General features: G+C 43.8%; 1 protein-coding gene across 1 annotated transcript in view; it reads right to left on the bottom strand.

Moving 5' to 3' along the window:
- Nucleotides 1-21,549, bottom strand: part of usp43a (ubiquitin specific peptidase 43a) — a 120,153-nt gene that overhangs the window by 70,101 nt on the left and 28,503 nt on the right. The window contains exon 3 of the mRNA XM_071922531.2: nucleotides 7,713-7,816. Coding sequence (XP_071778632.2) covers nucleotides 7,713-7,816 — 104 coding nt within the window. The remainder of the gene's footprint in view (nucleotides 1-7,712; nucleotides 7,817-21,549) is intronic.

Here is a 21,549-nt window from a genome sequence, read left to right as displayed (position 1 = left end):
GAAAAGTTTAAGAACACAGCCTGTGGTATAAGGCTAGCTCCGGGGGCTAATATGACTCAGACAACTCATTATTTACCAGGAAAAACACACACACAGCCACACGCACACACAGCCACACACACTTTCAGACTGGAGCCAGTTGGAGCAGGGTGCAGCGTGTAGATGGGAGGTAGGAGGTTGTGTGCTGGCCAGCTCTCTGACCAGCTGGTGGTTCTGCTAGCATTTGCCATGTCAACACACACACACACACACACACACACACACACACACACACACATCTATAGACACTCCATTCATCTCACAAACTCACTCCATAACACGCAAACACACACGCACACACTCTTTACATATACATACACCAGTCTGTCTCTCATTGACAACAATCTCTCTCAAGCCAGTTCCTGAGAAGCTACTTTACATGTTATTGCATCGTACTGTATCACATGGTATCGTATTACTCATTCAGAAAGCATGCAGCCTCAGCACCTTGCAGAGTCAGGCAGCAGCATCAGAGAGAGACAGAACTAATTGGCTTCAGTTCAGCTGTTTCGCAGCGCTGGGTCAATGTAATTGTAATGGTGTTTGTTTGGCGGCGCAGGGCGCTCAAGGTTAAGTAAACGCAGCCGTTACTGGGGTAATTGGAGGTAACAGCAGCGCAGGGGAGGCAGGTGTGTATGGGGGTATGTCTACTCTACACATGCATGTGTATATGCATCATATAGGAGATGCATTCAGACCAGAGTGAGGCGGCAGGTGACTTTGGCATTTGCAAAACAAAAGGGAGAAAGAGATCAAACAAGCGCTCCCATTTCATAATGCCCAGCAGTAACTGGCCAGCGCCCGCTTCAAAGCACGGCACTGGAGGAAGCCGGGCGGTGTCAGCAGGGGGCGGCGCGCTGCGTTCGGCCGCGCTGGGAGACCTCGCCGTCGGCGGCGAGAGCGTCCAAATCAAAGGAGGGAGGTCAAACTCTGGCCGTGTTCAACTTCTGAGTTGCGGTACGGCCAGACGAACGCCTCCGAGGGGGTCAGCGTGAACGCGGGAGCACCCTTGGGCCACCTTTGAAGACGAGATGAAGCTTGTGCTCTTTTATGGAGCGTCCAGCCTTCAAAGGATACGGTGCGAAAGAATGTCTCTCATTGGACCGATAGCAGTTTACTTTGTTGCATTAAGTTGTTCATTAAAAGGTTTTGAGCTTCAGTCTGTGAAATGTTAATTAGTATAATACAAACATTTTCACGCTGAATCTGCATCTGAATAAAAACCCCAAAACATTCTGAACTATCTTGTTTGTCTAGACGTGGATAGAGGCTGGGGCTTTCCGCATGTCTCCCAGGCCATTAAAAATAAAAGCCACAAACTGAGAGTGACAGACGGAGGGGGATGGAGGGGGGTGTTGGGGGGGTAGGGGGGAGGGGGTTGGGTTGACAAAGACTCATTTAAGGGCCGCGGCACAACGGAGTGACTGGAGCCGCCGACTCCCACATCGGCAGCCCAAACCGCCAGACAGCCGCGGCTCCTAATCGCAAACATTTATTCAGATCAGACAACTCCACCGAATGCCTCTGAGGAGCATCTCTGCGAGATATAAAAAGAATCAGGAAGGAGGAAGTGGGAGGGTGAGGGGGAGAGAGAGAGAGAGAGAGAGAGACAGACAGACAGACAGACAGACGAAGAGATATAGAGGTAGAGAGAGAGACAGCGGGAAAAGGGCAGGCCAGAGAGAGAGAGAGAGAGAGAGAGAGAGAGACGCAGAAAGAGCCAGAGGCAGCCGGGAGCATAAAGAAACTAAAATAAGAGAACGCGAGATTGCGAGGGAGTGATTGCTCTTTTGTCGGGCCCGCGTTTAGAGGCGAGCGCCGCAGCGACTCCAATTCACCGGTGATTACGCGAAGTAAAGAGGAGGAGGAGAGGGAGGGGACGAGGAGGGGGAGCGGAGGGAGGGAGCGACTCGTCACGCTGAAGCCAGCTGAGGCCGAGTCAGACTTACGAGAAGACGAGTAGAAGTAAGCACACCTATGCACGCACGTACCGCCTCACACACACACACACACACACTCACCCGAGAAGAATAAATGGAAGCATACCCACACTGCAGCAGACTTTTCAGCTCCGAATTCACATAAATATCCCAGTATACAGGTGTCTTTGTCGGTTATTTAACAGATGGGAGTGAGCCACCAGGGAGAAAGGTATTGCCTCAGAGTTTGGGAACAAATCAACACTCACAGTGGTTTCAGGGCGAGCATAACTTGTGCATGTGATGTGTGTTTTGTCGTGTAATAGCCGGTGCTTCATTTAGATCTTGGAAAACAACGAGAACCCAGTAATCCAGCAGCAGGAGTTTAAGTACTGGAGATCTATGTGTCAAATAGGGGAATATAGGAGGAAAAAGGGAAGAAAAGAGGCGAGATCTCTCTGTGCTAGACTGAGAAAGGGCAAGGAGGCTGCAATAAAGACAACAGATCAAAGCTTTAAGAGATGGAAGAAGTTATACATTTGGAGAGGTGTGTTCGAAAATGAGAAAGCAAGCATTTTGATAGATAGCAGGTAAATTAAGACTTCAGTGGATAAAATACTGACACTTCCAGAAACTGATCCTCCTGTATTTTTTAGACATAGAAAATCAAATTTCATATATAGAACATTGAACACAGACACAGAAATGGAGAGGGGAGGGTAAATGAAATTGGCCTTCTTTATGAAGTTTTATGGATGTAAGATGAAACATAAATGGAAGATTGGGCCGTTGCAGCAGCAAACAGTAATAGGATACAGCAAAGAAAAATAGAATATAAATAAGAATAGAACAAATGGGAGTTTTGTAAACATACTCAACCGGCTATTTCAACACTAAAACATGTTTAGCAGAAATATATCAGAAGGTATCAAAAAAGTATGTGTGCAAAATAGCAGCTGAACGTACTGGGATGAAAAAGGATGTGAAATATATGCAATATACAAGAGAGGGATATGAGAGTATGAAGAAAGCCAACACATGAAAATGATATCTACTATATATGATGTGCAAAAACGTGCTTGTATACTAGGGATGCACCGATACCGATACTGGTATCGGTATCGGTGCCGATACCAGGCTAAAATGGAATATCGGTATCGGAGATTTTACCCAAGACTAAAATGTGATACCGAAAGCCATGAGTAACATGTAAGAAATAAAAGCAAACTGTCTTGATTTTATGCATTTGTGGCACATAGAAGCCTGTATTTCTCAAACAGTGGGAAAAACAAGGATTTTATCTCAATAATTTTGTCCATTGACCCCAAACTAAGGAAGTAAGCCTGCACTGTTCAGTAAAAGTAATGGATCGGATCGGTACTCAGTATCGGCCGATACTTAAACTTTCATACTCGTAATCAGTATCGGCATTGAAAAAGTGGCATCGGTGCATCCCTATTGTATACATGAATTGATTAATAATCGTTTTACCAGTGATAGGCAGTGAGAGACACTTTAACAACAGATGCCAAAACAGAAGTGAGCAGCGCCAACTCCCGCTCTGCCAAATGTGTTCTTTACACCACCTCATCCAGGGCTGAAGACACGGACACACACCCACACAGCTGCCGAGGAGGCAGGCACCCTGCAGTGAAATATCACATCCTCTGCTCTCGCTCATCCTTTCTCTCTCTCTCTCTCTGTAATATATATTTCTCTCAAACCCCCTCAGTCATTTCCCAACTACATTTTTGTGGTTTGCAGTTACGTGATGAGCTCGTTCGGATGCTACGATCAGCGACGACGCGCCGAAATACCGGGAGAAAACCGCCGTAGTATCGGCCTCGACGGCGGAAAATGTCAAATCACTACACTCAACACTGAGACGTCTACTTAAGGGAGGAGGTGTGAAGCAAAGGTGTAATTACTAAGTGTGTGTGTGCATATAAGCATGTTCGTTGGCTTGAGCGCTACAGCAATGCCAATAACACACACACTCCGCTTTGAGGGTGGCATGCTATACTGTATGCGCCGGAGGGTGAAGGTTGGTTCACACAGCTTACAGCCATCAGACAAGCCTGTTCGCCTGAGGACACACACACACACACACATGCACACGCACGCACACACACACACACACACACACTTCTTCAATCTTTGTCAATGCAGCCATGCAATTCCAGCCCTTGAATTGCAGTATAAACACAGGCATCTAGCAGGCTGTAATGCAGAAACCCATAATTATGATGGGAGAAGAGCTTACTGGTGACCTGTGGTCCATTACTGGTCCATTACAAAGCCACTCCAGTGTCACTACCAGCCTCAGAAGTAATCATGCCTTGATGCCTAGCCCCTCTCCCACAGGAAAACCCAGTGCCAGGACTCAGTGGCATGTACAGCTAATTACACCAATTCATACTGAGCATGTGTGTGTGTGCAAATACAACATAAACGTCTGTGTGTGTGTGTGTACACATACAGTATAAATGTGCATGCGTGTGGCACATATAGCTAATTACCGCCACTCAACAGTGCTCGGTGTGTGTGTGTGAGTGTGTGTGTGTGTGTGTGTAGCACATAACGCTAATTACAGCAGCTAAATAGAACTCTTATGCAAGGGGAGAGCATTGCCCTGCATTCGGTGCCAAGTAACAGAGCCAAGAAGAAATGCCCCTCTAAATATAGCTTGAATTGTTCCAAAAAGAAAAAAAAAAAGCGGTGAAGAGGGGATGTTTGTGTGTGTTGGGGGAGGGTGTGTGTGTGTGTGCCTTGGAAAAAGAAAAAAGGCAGAGCATAAGGGGGTTTGTATTTGTTTGTGTGTGTGTGTGTGTGTGTGTGCGTGTGTGTGTGTGTGTGGGGGGGGGGGGAGGTGTGTGCATTGGATTAATAGAGACCACCCAAAGCTGTTTGAAGATGCAGTGGGTGTTTCCTGGGAGTTGTGTTGTGAAATTTCCCCTAGCGTTGTTACTCTAATCAACTAATGAATTGGCAGCTAATCTGATAATGTCACATAAACACTCAGGTCTCAGATCTGAGTATGTGTGTGTGTGTGTGTGTGTGTGTGTGTGTGTGTGTGTGTGTCTGAGAGAGAAAGAGTGAGGGAAAGACACAGAGAGAGAGAGAGAAGAAGACAACAACAGATTTCTTCTTTTTGTGTGTTATTTTTTGCTCAAGGACACTTCAGCGGGCCGGATGCTTGCTGTCATGGACGCTTGAACTCTGGCCTTGTTCTAGTTGCAGGACACTTTCCCTACTCACTACTCCATCCTATTCCTCTGTGGGTGTATGTGAGCGTCTGTATAAATGCGGTGTAAGAGAAAGAGTGTGTGTGCGAGAGCTGCAGACGTTTAGGTTAGCATCAGAGAAGACACACACTCGACCTGAGCACCTTGAGGGCGGGCGCTGAGTCGAACACCCTCAGCTCAGAGCCTCCCTCGCCCCTAGAACCGACTCTCAGTGGTCAGAACGGATTTAGCGGAAACAATTTTCAATTAGCCGGGCTGGGAGACGAGGCTCCGCGGGGATACAGTGCTCCTCTAAGCGTTTAATCCATCGCCCGTCGATGAGGGAATGGGATAATCCCGCGACTGAATGGCTGGTTAACTTCGCGCTGTAGTGGTCAATACTGTACGAGTGTCAGAGGTTGACCTTTTTATCGATCGGCTCACGCACTAATCTGCTGTGGGTTCAGTGTGTGGGTTCAGCCAAACATGATAGGACTAGGTTCCCAGTGTCAGGTCTGCTTTTCAAGAAGTCTGCCAGTGTGCGCATTTACACTGCGAGCAACACGATCGATAGGTCACTGGAAGTCCATTTGTTTCCTATACGGCTGAGCCACAGCCTGTCATCGGCCATCAACAGCCAATCAGATATCTGCGCTTCCTGGCTTCCCTACCGATGTGATTTCCTACTATGAACACTTCATAGAATCATTTCTCTACAACTTTTATTTGAAAGACTACAGGAAGAAACAACAGTCGCATCCATTGTTGGGGTCGATGGTAAGTCACTTTATTCCAATTTTTTTCTGCTTATTTTCGATGAATGCTACCGAATTAGTGCTCGCCAGCTAGCTACATTAACTCGTTAAAACAACATAAAGTTATGATAGGCAATAACAAAGCAGAAAAATACATGGTTTGACTGTTGGAAACTTTGTAGCTGCAGGCCACTACATAGATGCGATCGGAGCCTCTCACACCGGCCACAATGAGCGACCCATCAACCAAGCTGTTGGTTCATCAACTTGAAATGAGTGCATCTCATTGTTTATCACTGATTTGTTATAGAGACAAGACAGACCGGTGACTGGCTTTTGTAGATTGATTGATTGATTGATTTTATTTATGGATTAGTAAACAAAAAACAAAACAAAAAATCCAAAGGATAACATGTTAAAGTGAAAAACACTTATTTCCAACATGGTCCCATAGATGGCGACTGCTGTCACTGGAAACGACACCTTATTTAATCTGCTACAATATGGATTGACCTACCTCATTAACAGTGAACCTGGAAGCCTATCCTTAGGCATTAGTAAAACTCCCTGTACAGTGGTTGTGTATAGCCGTCCTGTACCCATTAGCACATTGGAAATCCTGGGCTGAATTGGAGTTCATGACAAAAGTCCTCACGGAAAGAGTCTCATATTCTGCTCATTTATTTCCCTCACAGCGGTGAGTGCTTTTACATACAGTTCTTCAAACCTTTTTCTCCCATGGTTCTCCCAAGTTGGCCACGATCAGTCACCCAATTATCCAGTCTTTGCACTATATGGGTATACCACCGACTGACTCTCCACCTCAGTTCGCTCAGAAGTCACACCACTCATCACATCCCCAGTCTCCACTCTAGTCATATCGAGTCCAGTGGGCGCTTTTCAGCACAGTCTCAAACCACGATCGAGGGCTGACTTCAGTCCACAGATGTTGCACATGTTCTTCTTGCTACGTATTCCAGCCTTAATATTAGAATCCGACAAGTAAGACCTTGGCTGTAAAGTCAGTGCATTGTGTTTCGTCAGCATTGGGAAGCAAAAACAACATGAAAGCAAGAATAAGTTTGAATAACTGAAACAAGCCTGCCAGCGTTTTTCAAGCTATATTTGAATGTGTGTTTTTGAATGCGTACCGTCTTTTATCGTGTTTACATTGTGCCGGAGTCAAGCGAGAGACGAAGGTAAGAGGTGAAGGGAGCGGAGACAGCCAAATGTGCTGACAAGGTTACCGAGAGGTCTGGAGTCTGTTCCACTGGAGGGTCTATTTAACTAGGGAGTCTGTGTCTCTGACTTTCTGCTGTGTATGAAGCAAAGAGAGCCAGAAGCCAGTACTAAAGATAAATCCGCCTGAATCCTTCGCAGGTCTGTCTGACCTACTTTCTCCAGCTACTGATTCCTATCCGCAGGAGAGAAAAATACATTCTCACCTGTGCTGAATACCTATTCTCTCTAATGGTATGTAATACACTCTGTTTATCCAAACACAACCTCAGGACAAGACATCTAGCGCCTGGTGGATTCCAGGCTATATACTGCATAATTGATAAGATACTTAAGATAGTTTCCAAACTTTATTCTCGTCCTACTTTTCGCTAAGAGGTTCGAGTTATATCCTCTTGACAGAAATTCCTAAAAATTACAAAGTTTCTGAAAATCACTGGATTTGACTTCCGCTGCAGCTCAAACACCCTCAAAGGAGTAAAAATCATCCACGCTGTGAAGTACAACAAGCTCTTTGTGAGTTTTCTGCGTCTCACCTGTACTGAGCCTGGAAGTGTTCCTGGACAAAGCTGTGTCGACCTCCAGGCTGCTGTGTGCTGGCTGGACCGGGTGTGGAGGGATCCTCCAGTACACTGGGTCCCTGGAGAGAGAGAGAGGGGTAGAGAGAGAGAGAGAGAGGGAGGGAGAGAGAGAGAGAGAGAGAGAGAGAGAGAGGAGACAGATGATAAGTTTAGTGGACACATTATATCATTCAATCCAATTCAACTTTATTGGGGAAATTCTTGTTGCAGCAGGATGCATAAAAGCAAACATAAAAACAAAAACACAAACACACAAAACTACATAACACATAGCACAAGACGCAAGAGTCATAAATTCGTCCTTAGAACCGCATCAAAACAAACAACATTAACACTGGCCTCCTAACTGTCTTCTAAAGATAAACTAGATGGAGGTATGCGCTCAGTAGAGTGCATACAGTACCTCCGCCAACGCTATGCAATTATCAATACATGCCCTGGCCACTGGACCTGAAATGGGACATGAGATCTGCCGGTTCAAATTCCAGCCACTTTTAAGTATTTTAGCTGAATTTTGCAACACCACCTGGGTTATCAGCACTATAGTTGTTCAGTGGCTAGTAGGGCTGCCCCTCTACCACTGGACCAAGTTTTGGAAAAATTAGAAGAGCCGTTTTGTCTAAAACAGAAATGAGCTCTCCAGTGCCCCCAGTTATATGAATAGAATATAATAGAATAGAATATGCTTTTTTATAAGAAGCCACGCCCACTGCCACACCCCCCTTCGGCCAATCGGTGTGAATTAATCAGTTCAGTTAATCAGTTCTTCCTTGCCCCGTGACCAACCTTTCCACAATGTTTTGTGCAAACCCATTCCTAACTTTTTGAGATATCCTGCTGACAGACAAAAATACAAACAGACAAACGAACGGGAACGGGGCAAAAAACATAACCCCATCCGACTCTATTGGTGGAGTTAAAGCTGCGCTAGGCAAGATTTTTTATGTAAAAATACACTCGTAATGTCAGCCTAAGTCGCAACCTGGGGCTCAAGTTCACACAGACAATAATCAATAATCAAGTCTGGAGCAGTGAGGTGGGTGGCTGAAGACAGGAGTAGGGCCATAAGAGAGGTATGATCTGCAGGACAGGTGCATCACTAAAACACACTTCTGTCCTTTTAATAGACTCCCAGATGATCAAAGGGCTCCATGGAGGGAGGAAGAGAGAGAGAGAGAGAGAGAGAGAGAGAGAGAGAGAGAGCGACAGCCTGGGATCTCACCTCGGCATCATTAAAGGTCTTGTACTCTCCGCATACCTACAACTCCCACTGTCATTTTGCACTCAAACTTTTTGCCACTCGATGCACCGCAGGTTAAAGTGAATCAAAGGTTGTATATGCAGGTGGTTCAAACTGTGTAAAACATGAAAGCAGTGAGGGATTTCATCTATCTGGGGGAGAATGGAAGTGGAGATGGTAAACGGCAGCACAGTCAACCCAGGCTGAAATCACAGGAAGATTTGGGATGTCAAGCGTCTTCGGTGACACGCTGATGTCTGCTGAATAAACTAAATGCCTGTTTGTACCAGCGATCTAGCCTCTCCAAGCCGACTGTGACACAGCGGGAGGGGAAAAGACTTCAAAGGAGCGAATAAAAGAACGATGGTAATAAATAAAAGATGGACAACTACAGCTACTTGGGGGAAATAGAGCTCTAGATCCTCGAGGTCGGAGCTTAGCCGTCAACACCGGGTGGTAATGATGATTTTGCTGTTGATTTCAGGCAGTTTCTCCTGCTCTCACATGCACACACACGCACGCACACATTGATTCAGAGCTCCGTGATTGTTTTGAATATCAGGACAACGAGTACCAAAAGTCCAAAATGATGCAACGGTTTCAGATGGTTGCATTATATGGAAACGGCACAATGCGGAATCTCAAACTACGGTTTATTATGTCTTTCATCCCCACGTTTAAGTTGCTGCTGCATTTTACCTAGTTTTGAGTTCTCCTGTTATACAGCATACCAATGAGGCAGAGTGAATCACCATATGGAAGTGTATCGCATGCATAATTCAAATGGAAATGTAATATGTAAAATGGCCATGTAATCCTACATTTGAATTTAAATTTGCTACTTGTATGTGCAGTTTTTGGCTCAAAATGAAAATTCAAATTCAATAATGTCATTTGCATTTGACAATTCCTATACTAGTATTGACATTTCATTTATTTTAGCTTTATTCAAATGATGATGCAAATTGGAAAATTAAAATGTATTTCCCGAACTGCATAGATATTTATTTTGAAAAGAAAATGCGCTTCGGCGACAGAACCGGAAATGATATTGTAGCCAGCTTCACGGAACTCCCCGCCTTCTCTCCTTTCACACGTTGTGAGCTACTTCCGATTGCGCAACGCAAGACCCGCCTTAATGGGATGACTGACAGGTGGACGCCTGTGACAATGTTAATGCTGTCCTCTCGAAATGCATTTGCAATTGCATTTTGCCAGGGAATCAGCACAGTGGCGAGTAAATTAAATGGCAAAGACAGGAGGCGCTGTTTCGCTTTTTACATTTGGATAAGCGTTTACATTTTGCCACCTTTACAGCATAATATTGTCTTTGATAATGAAATGTAAAACACCCTATTAGAGAGTGCAAAACCATATAAGGTAAATGACATATCAATTCTAATTTTGACACCATTATTGCATAATCACATGAAACATATCTATGCAGTTCGGGAAATACATTTGCATCATCATTTGAATAAAGCTAAAAATAAAGCGTGCAAATCTCTGTTTAAATGAAATGTCAATACTAGTATAGGAATTGTCAAATGCAAATGACATTATTGAATTAGAATTTTCATTTTGAGCCAAAAACTGCACATGCAAGTGGCAAATTTAAATTCAAATGTAGGTTTACATGGCCATTTTACATATTACATTTCCATTTGAATTATGCATGCGATACACTTCCATAATCACCAAGCGTGAATCATTACACTTTGGGGTTTCAGATAAACATTTTAATTATTGAGCAAAACCCAGTCTGATCATAATCAAAGAGCACAAATATGAGATTGCATTAACTCTAGACTGTAACCTTCTGACTGTCCTCCAAAGTCACGTACAATGGATGTTTCTTAGTACCACATATGGAATTAAAGGAAACTTGGACGTGAAAGTCACATTCCTAGTGACTAATACAGCCCTTAGGACCTTGTCTGAATAGGCTTATCATTGTATGCAGAGATGCTGCAGAGGCCAAGACCCCCACCTACGGAGCAACATAATGTCCCGAGTGGACCTTGGGCTGAATCGCTCGTCTGGGACCCGCCCATTGAGTAGCTAACACAGTCCACTGTTCAAATGTTCTTTATTTGCAGGCCAGGGTCTGGCCTCCCTGCCTTCACAGAGGATAAATGAGGTCCTCCTGGTTAAATAATGGTTAAATATAAATAAATGTGAGTTTCTGCACCAGTCTAGCATTGTGTCTTCAGAAACAATCACAATCCCACTTTGGTGAAGCCTCTCTATTGTTCAAACAAAATCCAATCACTGCTTGAATCACTTTGAACAATGCACATGTTTTTTTTTGGCATCTTTGAAAACTTCTCCAAGGATACCTTTTTTATCCAGAATGAATAATGAAGCGAAGCACAAAGCAAATTAAGCATGGGTGTCAGTCAATTCAAACTCCACCACGGCCCATTCCCAGACTTGGCCTTTCCTACTACGTCTTTATTTTCATGTTTGCCTCTACTAAGCCAGTAAAACACAATATAAAAAGGTCATTATCCTTTAAATAACAGTAAAATGCAAAAGCAATAGCCTTATCTTTTGAATAGCGCGCTGCCAGGAGAAGGCAGAAGACAAGATTTCCAATTAGTGCTGCTACGTCTGGCGAAGACACCGGGAGTCGACACAATGGAGACTAGAAACAGTAGATTAGTTACAACTGCTGTTCGCTCAGATGCTATATTTCCACATGCTCGCACATCGGCCGTCCGTTCAACTGATGAGTTTTAAAAAATATTGCATAACCACCTTGACACAGAGTTAAGGTGGGAAATAACTGGAAGAGGGGGATGTGTAAACAGAATGGAGGGAGCTGGCTATGGCCTGGAGCAAGCCTTTAGCAGCACAGCGCTTGTTTCCTCTCTGGAAGGTAATGGACAGTTTAGAAGCCCTGCGTGAGCTATAGAGATTGGAAAAGGGATTCATCGGCACCTGGGGAACGCGCTGCGCGGCGGGGGCTATTTGAAGTCGACTTCAATTTCCATTTTTGTGTTGGTGAGCATCGGTTCCGCTCAGGGTGTAGAGAGTCGGGTGCCAGGATGAAAATAGAGAATTACCCGAAAGTTATTTTTGAATACCTGAAATGCAGAGCTTCCGAATCTGGGCTGGATTGCGTTTGATTTTGGCTTTGTCAATGAGTGATGCATGCAGATCTGTGAAGCAAACCACTTTCAGCTACTGTATTATGACAGTGGTCAAATGCATGTATCAATATACAAGAAAGTGATTGGTTTGGACTTCTTCATAAATCTTTGGTGTAAGAAAACATGATTATAAAGAACGCAAAATCATTATCGAAACTATAAAGAACATTTTATCTCTTCAACTTTTATACAAAAATTTAAAAACTTTTAAAAACTAAAAAATTTAAAAAAAAGACAGAAGAAAAGAACACAAAACACAAACAATGAAGAATTCAAATCAGGATGACAAACAATGACACAAATGACATCAAACTCAAAAAGGAGGAGAATGGTACTAAAGCAACAAAATCTATAAATAACATCTAAGGGAAATAAATCAAGTGAGGTCATGAGTGCGAGGGTGTGTGTGTGTATGTGTATGTATGTGTGTATGTGTGTGTGTGTGTGTGCGTGTGTGTGTGTTAAAAAAGGTTGAGAGATGTCCATTCACTAGCAATGTGCATGTAACTGTTCCACAGTCAAGACCCTTCATATGTTATAGAGAACTGACAGTGAGTCCAGAGTGGGAAGGTGCAGGTTAATAGAGTGCCTGGTGTTTTATGGTGTAAATATGAACTGGTGAATTTGATCAAAAGTAAATGTTGCAAAACAGGGTTATGGATTCTTGCTGGTGTATGTGTTCATATTGAAGCTAAAGCCATATTTCTGTCTGGCAGGTAAGGGTAAATCAAACAAGGTGTTAAAAAACATATCTAAGGAAGCAAACTGCTGATGTTGCTGATACAAAGAAGCCCTGTCAGTTTTTAAACCAGGTGAACATGGCCTCTCTATCTCAAGGTTTAATCAGTCCTGAATGTGATGAATGAACCTTTTCTCCAGTGGAAAGAATGGTACTTTTTTTGCAATATTTCTTGTTTTGCTGTTAAAATTATAAAGTCAGATATTTTATCTTCAAGGACAGTTTGTTTAGTTGGAAATCGATTTTTTTTTTCTAAACTAGTGTTTGCTTCAACTATAAGGTAAGAGAAAAAAAAAAATAGAATAGGACAAACTACTATTTCTTGTTTTGCTGTTAAAATTATAAAATCAGATATTTTATCTTCAAGGACAGTTTGTTTAGTTGGAAATCGATTTTTTTTTTCTAAACTAGTGTTTGCTTCAACTATAAGGTAAGAGAAAAAAAAAAATAGAATAGGACAAACTGATGAGGATGCTGCAGCAAGGTCACCCTCGTATACCAGAAATGACAAGGCCCAAGAATGGAGCCCTGTGGGACGCCGCATGTTATCACTGTTGTATCTGATGTCCGTTCATTTGCCACAACAAACTGTCTTCCATCTGTATGCTTGTCCATGAAAACTGTCGTAAGAGAATTTGTATCTTAAAATGCCACAATTAAAAGGCTCAAAAGCTTTTGATAAGTCTAGAAATATTCCATGAACATAATTATTTTCTTAGAGCAGAGTAGATTTTATCAATTAGATGAAGCACATCCTGTCATTAAAGGGTAACTTCGGTATTTTTCAACCTGGACCCTATTTTCCTTTTCCTTTCCTTTCGCTTGATCCGATCTGTGTGTAACTTCCTGCAACAACTCAACTCTCGCGAGACTTGAGCGAGACTTGGTTACACACAGACCGGATCAAGCGAAAGGTAAAGAAAAACATTTCATCTCTCTGTAGGGTCCTTTCCATAATGTTGTCAGACACTTATAATAACAATCTGAGCCTGTCAGTGGCAAAAACAAGAACTTTTAGTGGACGTACATTGACGGTGCGATTTGCCCCGTCGGATTACATTGCAGCCCGTTTCGCGGCTGCCGGCTGAAGCGATCTCGGGGTTGAAAAATACCGAAGTTACCCTTTAAGTGTGTTGTGCATTTCATAATTGCAGAAAAAGAGGAAGGCAGTCTCAAGGTTTTTACAAGTAGCACTGAGGTGAACATCTAAAATGTATTAAGAAAGAGGAGTTTAATTAGCTCAGTAGGCTTGAGTCATCTCCTTCACAATGGCCCTCTGCTCTTTTCTCCAAATTTAGAGCAGAGCAATCTGAAGTTTGGCCAGTGGTAAGCATGAGTGCCACGGACAAAATTGGAAACGTGACACTACGATATAAAATGAGAAGCAAGCAAGTCATGAAAATACAGCTGCCCGACAAGCGTGAAAATGCTCCAGTAATATCCTCGGGGAATAACCTGTCATCCGCACTGTGGTGGATCCACTGTTAAGCAGGCCCTTTATAATGCACCGCCGACCCCACACTGCCAACTCAATATTGTCTCTTTCTGACTTCTTTACCAGCAAGAGTCCATTCGGCCTAATGATGATGATGAGCCCGATGAACAAGATGTGCTTTAAAGCCATGAACTCCCCAAAGCAATTTCTGTCTGCGCTAACACAATTAAAGTTTAAATACAGCCATGTAGGGCACAGACATTCTGGGGAATAGTGATGCATTAGAGCTTTTAGCAAGGGACACGGTTGGGGAGAAGATGGGGATTTCTTTCAGACAGTCCTATTTCAGAAAGGAAGACAGTGCTAATTTCAGCGTTTCGGCATGGAGCTGTAAACATCCCACAGACAAAAGAGACACAAAAACAGTGGGCTTTTTGAAAAATTGGTTTGTCATTTCACACGTGTAGATCATCTCTCATTTGTATATCATCAGCGGCGCTGCGACAGACTCTTTCTCTCTCTCTCTTTCTCACTCTCTCTCCGGAGGACAATGGAGAACAATCTCGAGACCCTCTGAGACAGACTAGGTTACAAGCGTCACCATGGCAACCCTGGCCTCGTTCCCCCAATCAACATGTTGGAATAGGGAACTTTTTCATTAGTCACAGCGGGGCCTGAAAATGAAGCGAAAGGTTAACCACCAGCACGGAGATGTCCCTCACACACGTTTGTCTGAAACAAATACTGCCACATTTGTTTTATGGATACTTCATTGCAGATATGACATATTTATCCAGAGGAGACCTGCCAGCAAGCCTGCATTTCATATTTCAAGGCTAGCGCAGTAAGGAATAACAACTGGAAGGACTTTACCTGGACTTTCTCTGGGCTGTGCTCCAGAGAGTGTATGATTACCTAAGAGAGGAAATGCATACTGTGCACTGTGGTGTCTGACAACGCCCTCCCATTCACCTTAAGCTAATTGCAGCACCCTGCAGGTATGCATGACCTACTACTGTAATGTCTGATATGTCCGATTCAAAATGTGTACGTCATTGAGAATCTCTGTTGTGTCATGGGAGACACTGTGCACTAATTCTCAGTCTTTAGATTCATCTTGACTTGTAATAGTATGTATGGTTTGTTTTGGAGGTGAATTGCAATGTTTTCCTCATATGCATTTGATTTAATTGAGGAAACAAAATGCCATGAATGAATAGAAGCCATTTGTGAAGGCCATGTGCTTTGACTGGACTGGTCAGCAGTAATAGTAGAGTAGAAATGGAGGTATGGCAGAGAGAGGACTACTAGTAGCAGACCCAGACTGGCTTTGCTGCTTCATTCTCTATGCATAATAAACCACTGCTTTTCACTGCACACTTGAAAAAGCACCTTCCACCATAAGTAGGTCAACAACCACTTAGCTGGACCTTAGAACAAAGAATAGATGCCTACATCGAGAGAGAAAGAGGGTAAGAGATAGAGAATAAAAGAGAGAATCAGAAATTTAGAGAGACAGAGAAAGAGTGTGTGTGTCTGTGTCTAAGAAAGGGGGAGAGAGGGGGAGAGAGAGAGAGAGAGAGAGAGAGAGTACTGAGTGTACTGTGCCTCTTTGTCTAGGACCCAGGGAATAATGAATACCACCAGAACGTTGTTCCAGCTCTGCCATTGTCTGCCAAAAATAGATGCGGGGGCCGGCCGCAGCAATAACAAGTGAATACTAATATCCAAGAGGCACTAAGCTGTTCAATTGTCACATTGGGTGTAATCCAAAAAAAGAGTCTGAATGCTAACAGATCTAGGCCATATTCAGCTGCCTCCTGTTGCTCGGGGACAAAATTACCGCTGGCATCTACATGCCCTAGGCGGTGTAATTGATTTCTAGGATTTAGATGGAGGCCGTGATTTCAGAGCTCACCATGCTACAGCTAATACAGCTGCCTTGTTCTCTAAATGACTGTGGTGTCGATGTGAGGATGAGTCCCTTCCAAAAAAAGGTAGCAGAGCAACGAGCAGAGGACGACGACAGATAACAGAGAAAAGACTGGAGTTAAATTCGAGTGCTGGAATGAGTGGCTCTCGTTCTGCACGGCCATGCAGCTAGAGCTGGATGGCTTTCGTCTTGCTCTTGCATTTACAGCCAAAAACAAATTTTGCCCTAACAGCCAGGTGTTGGGCAATTATAGCAAAAAGAAGAATTGATCTAATAAAGTCTGCGCTCCAAAAGCCCGTAGGACTCAAAGAAACGGGCACTGAGACTTTGGCACGCAAACCTTTGAGAATAAGAATTGAATTATTTGTGATGAGTGTTGATAGCAACTTCGGCGCCTCGGGCCTGCGTCTATTCGTAAGCTAGAGCTCCAAACTCAACTACTTCTCAGCTTTAGCAACGCAGCAATTCCCAGCGTATTGAGCAATGCTTTGAGCATTGCTGGAGTGGAAAAAGAGCAAAAGGTCACTTTGAAAAGAACATTGTGTCCTCCAACATTTTTTATTTTTTTTGCTCTCCCTTTCCCTTTCTGTTTACTCCCGCTATGAGCGATGAGAGGTCAAACGGGTCCGTATCACCGCCATCAGCACATCATCGCGTCACAGGGAGCAGCAAACCCACAAGGACTCGTGGGTATTGTGTATCAGCGAGGAACATCGCGAGCGTTTCTTCGCACACGGGCCCACAAATGTGCGCACAGACACACAGAGATACAAACACACGCGTATAAGTCCCATGAACCTCGAGGACGCGCAGCCACAACCACTGCATTGTCAAATAGAGACAAATCATGCCAGCGCTTCACTAAGCCACAAGCACCTCTCCTATGTGCTGACTCCACAGTGCGGTAATGCCATAGGACACACCAAGACTGCTGGTTAGTCTTTTGAGACGATTTGATCCAAAGCATACAACGCTGTGTATATGATATTAGCAAAACACTCATGCTTACATTAAACTAAGCAGCGCCGGGGTAGCTTTACACAAGCATCAGTGTAAAACTAGCCTGAACTAACATGGGAATTCGGGTGGGCGCAGCGTCAGCAGCCAGTCAGTCGCCTCTACTGGGACCCTAGGAGCTCACCTCCTGCAGGAGCAATGAGTGTGTGTGTGTGTGTGTGTGTGTGTGTGTACTCAGCGCTATAGGCTCACCATATGCTCGCAGCTAAGCTAAAAACACGCACAGGCTGCTTCTCCGGTCGTCCTGGGATCCTGTGTAGCTGCCTACCTGCGCTACGGTACCGATCTCCCCACCCACCTACGGCTTTGATGTGCTGCTGTCTTTTTCAACCCGCCTGCCTGCCTTTACCTACCGCTGCAAGATCTCAGTATCTAGGATTTCCCTGTCTTTTAGAGCGGCTTTGGTGGTAAAGCCACCAGCGTAGTGGAACTTTCATTCGGACGGGGCAAGCGATGCTCTCCGAAAATATCAGCAATTTACTCTTCGAGGTTATTAGAAATCATTGAGTGAGTAAAAGGTTATGCAAGGTAAAGATACAAAATGTATAGTATATTTCACATTTGTATTTAAGAAGTCAGGGAAAAAAAACACACTCTCCTACAGCACAATGCCAAGAACAGGGGACATAGAGACGTAGAAAATGCAATGTTCAATGCACTCAAATTCCTCAATCTTCTCTCCTGGGAATACAAATACTTGTACTTGATGTAATCAGAAAAACAACAAACTTTTAAAATCCTGAAAAAATCACCTCCCTGCTTACTGCTACCAGTGTCACAGATGGATGGTTCGATGTTCTATTATGAAGTTGAAAACCAACGCATGTTGAAAAAAATGTTATCTTCCTCTCCAGTGTGGTCCTAATTATGGTTTGTCTGTTATACCTTTCATCAACAATTATGTGTGGGAAATGAAACTTTGATGATTTTCACTGTTAGTGTGCCATCCCTTGCAAAAGAGTCATGTGAAAACCCACATGTGAATTCAAATCACATGTGCTTTTTGCTTTCCAATTCCCCATGTACGTGACATGACATTTTCACCTGTGAATTGTCTCTTTGCATGTGAAATTAAGTTTTCACATGTGAAACAAATATTGTCATATGTAATGGTGGGTGAAAAAAAATGGGGGGAAAAAAGTTCACATCTGAAGTAAAAACTGTCCCATGTGATGTGAGAATACAAAGTGAAGAAATTGTTCACATAAGAGAACCAACATGTCCAAAAAGCTTTGAATTCACATGTGACTTTTTTTTGGTAAGGGGTAACAGAATGCCACACGTCTCCACTGATGACTGTGACACTCTTACACAGACCGATTTACAATGAGGGAGCAGGTAGGGTTTCATTGTCTTGCTCAAGTACACATGTGACTTCAGGTCTGTGACTTGTTATTCTTGTTATTGAGAATCTCTCTTATTCTTATTTTCTTTTCTCCCATTCCATGAATATTGTGGCTTTTCCTCCGTGGCACCCTCACGCCGGTTTGGGGCTCAATTCTTTGCGATCAGTAAGAGAAACCTTTCTCCAGTGCAACCACTGTAAATCTCTTTGGCCCGGTGCCCTCTTTGTCTGATGGCAGAGGCACAGCGTCCCTCCAGAGATCTTCACACGCCGAGTCCTACATGAAAACATATGTTGTTATCAAAGTCCCGCTGATTCCCTGTACGCCGCAATGTGGCATGCATTCATGCGAGACGTTATTCAGGCGTTCCTCTGCAGCGTGCTGGGGACTGAGTGGGAGTTCGATGGTGTGTGTGTGTGTGTGTCTGTTTGCATGTGCGTGTGTACGGGGGCTTGTAGTTTCAAAGCAAGCTTAAATCACTATAACAATGGGAAAGAGTGGGAGTTGGGTGTGCGTATGGATGGGTGAGCTGGGATAGCTGCAGAACATCAGTACGAGAAACCACGAGTGGCAGGTTGGCCTGGAGGTAGCGAGGCTGAGTAATAACCGAAAGGCTGCTGATTCCATTCTTGGCACTGACAGATGGGTGTTTTCATGCTAGGGCTGCATGATTATGGCTGAAGTGATAATCCCAATTATTTTGATCACGACTATTCAGCCCAATTATTTGGCTCAGGAAGAAAAATTATTTGATTGCATTTTTGTACCATAACATTCAGTATATTTTCACTTGTTTTCCAGTGCAGCAGCTACAAAGTCTTGTTTTCTTTTTGAAGGTTGCAATGGAAGCGCTTGATATGCCACACCAGGACATTCAGGAGAAGTGAAAATGAAACAAACACTTCAATATCGCCAACATATCGAAACATAAAAATGCAATTTATGATTACCTATGATTAATTGCACAGCCCTATTTCCAGCTGTGAGCTGGCATCTGGAGGGTAGCCGCCATTAAATATACAGTACCATGGCCAACATGGCTGCTGAAGTAACCTGGAAGCACTGAGCCTCCAACTACTCCAGAGATGCTGTGCTGCAAGCAAGCCTGCACTCTGACCTCTGTGAAGATAGGTATGCATATGTGTAAAGGTCTATGTGTGTGTATGCGGGAGGGGAAGTCCAAATGAATGTGCTTTTTAAAAATGCTGCAGCGGTGTGAGACAGTGTTGATGTGGTGAGCCACCTAAGCTGCAGTTGGGGAGAAAAATGCGGCTTTTGTTGAGACTAAAAATAATCTCCAAAAAAATAAATGGTGTCCGACCAAGGAAAAGACGCTGATTCAGTTATCGTCTCAAACCACATTTCTAATCAACTGGCTGGCTCAGGGGGCTTAACACATTCACCTTAGCTGCCAGCAGCAGCTCTGAGTCATCCTCACACACACACACACACACACAAGCAGTCGCACAGAAACACGCGCACATGCTAACGCACGCTAATTCTCATGTACTCATGTCTCTCTTTCTCTGTCTCTCTCACACACACACACACACACACACACACACAAACACAAGCGCACGTGTCGTTTCAACTCCCGACAGTCAGACAAGACGTGTATTCAGGCAGAATCATAATGGCATCTACTCCTTATAAAAAGAATGTAATTAAATGTCCCTGTGGCTCTGTGGTCAGGAAGCCGGAGTGACGACATTCACTGAGGTGATAAAGCAGAGCCGTGACAGCAGAGTGTGAGAGAAACCAAGAGTGGGTGTGAGAATGAATTTTGGGACGCTGCCATGCTTCTCCGGCGTGTGTTTTCACCACGCCGCAGCGTCGTGATCCTCAAGAGCCAAATTCAGCCGGGGCAATCAGAAGTGTAATCTCGCGCAGCCACACCTGCGGCTCGAGCGACGGAGGTCTGGAGGTGTCGTCGTAAAATGCGGGATAACGAGACCTCGCCGAGCCAGGGGCAGCAGTGATTGGCTCTGAGATGAAAAAGGATTCTCGCACAAGCTTCCGGAAACGACACTTCTGGTTTGTTTTTCTGCCCTGGTAGAACCTAGTTTAATACATCCATGGGTAGAACAAGTTCGCATCGTTAGCTCAGCTGCAACGCTAGCTACTTCACCCAATAAATTCGAGTTAATATGCAAACTCTTTGGGTAAATTAAACAAGCAAGATACAAATGGATAATTGTGAATCAAGACGTTTCTAGCAAAGAGAACTCTTGCAACACCACATGAGTTATTTTAATGAACGCAACACTAACGTTTCAGACCCATCTGCTCGTTTTGCCAGAAGTGTGCTCATTACACCAGATCAAGTCGGTGAAGCCTTTACAGCGTCTCTGCTGAACAACAGGGATGTAACCCGTTCACCAACAGGCTATGGTTACGTTTGATTTAGCAAACTTGGTTGACAGCCTGTGACGCATTACATGGGAGAGAGAAATTTGTTTCTGTAGCTACATATCAAACTCATAATAAAACCACAAGCACCGGATTAAATGGAATACATTTTTACCTTAAAACAAAGTCATGACCAAGCAGAGGCTTCCTCTGTATCATTCATGAGTAACGTTAGTTGCTGTTGTGGCAATCCCAGTAACTGTCCGCACGGGATTAATCAAGGCAACAGATTTTCATTTTGCTAGCTAGCTAACTGTAGGAACTTCCTTGTTCCTACGACAGTAAAGTGAGCACAGTGCCATGCTCTGCCCTAGTGAAATTTGACTGGTTTGAATGATGACAATAACCAGATGCATCTACTTTTGTGTACTTTTGTGTGTATTTATATAATTTCTATACTTTTTTAGATATATTTTCCATAATCTTATATTTTTAGTAATCAAGATTGTTTCATTGTTTGTATGTTCTGTATGTGCACTGTTTGGTCTGGGAGGAACGGCATTTCGTTCTAATGTATG

Source organism: Centroberyx gerrardi, chromosome 3, assembly GCF_048128805.1.
Source record: "Centroberyx gerrardi isolate f3 chromosome 3, fCenGer3.hap1.cur.20231027, whole genome shotgun sequence".
Lineage (NCBI taxonomy): Eukaryota > Metazoa > Chordata > Actinopteri > Beryciformes > Berycidae > Centroberyx > Centroberyx gerrardi.
This window is presented reverse-complemented; position numbering and strand designations above follow the sequence as displayed.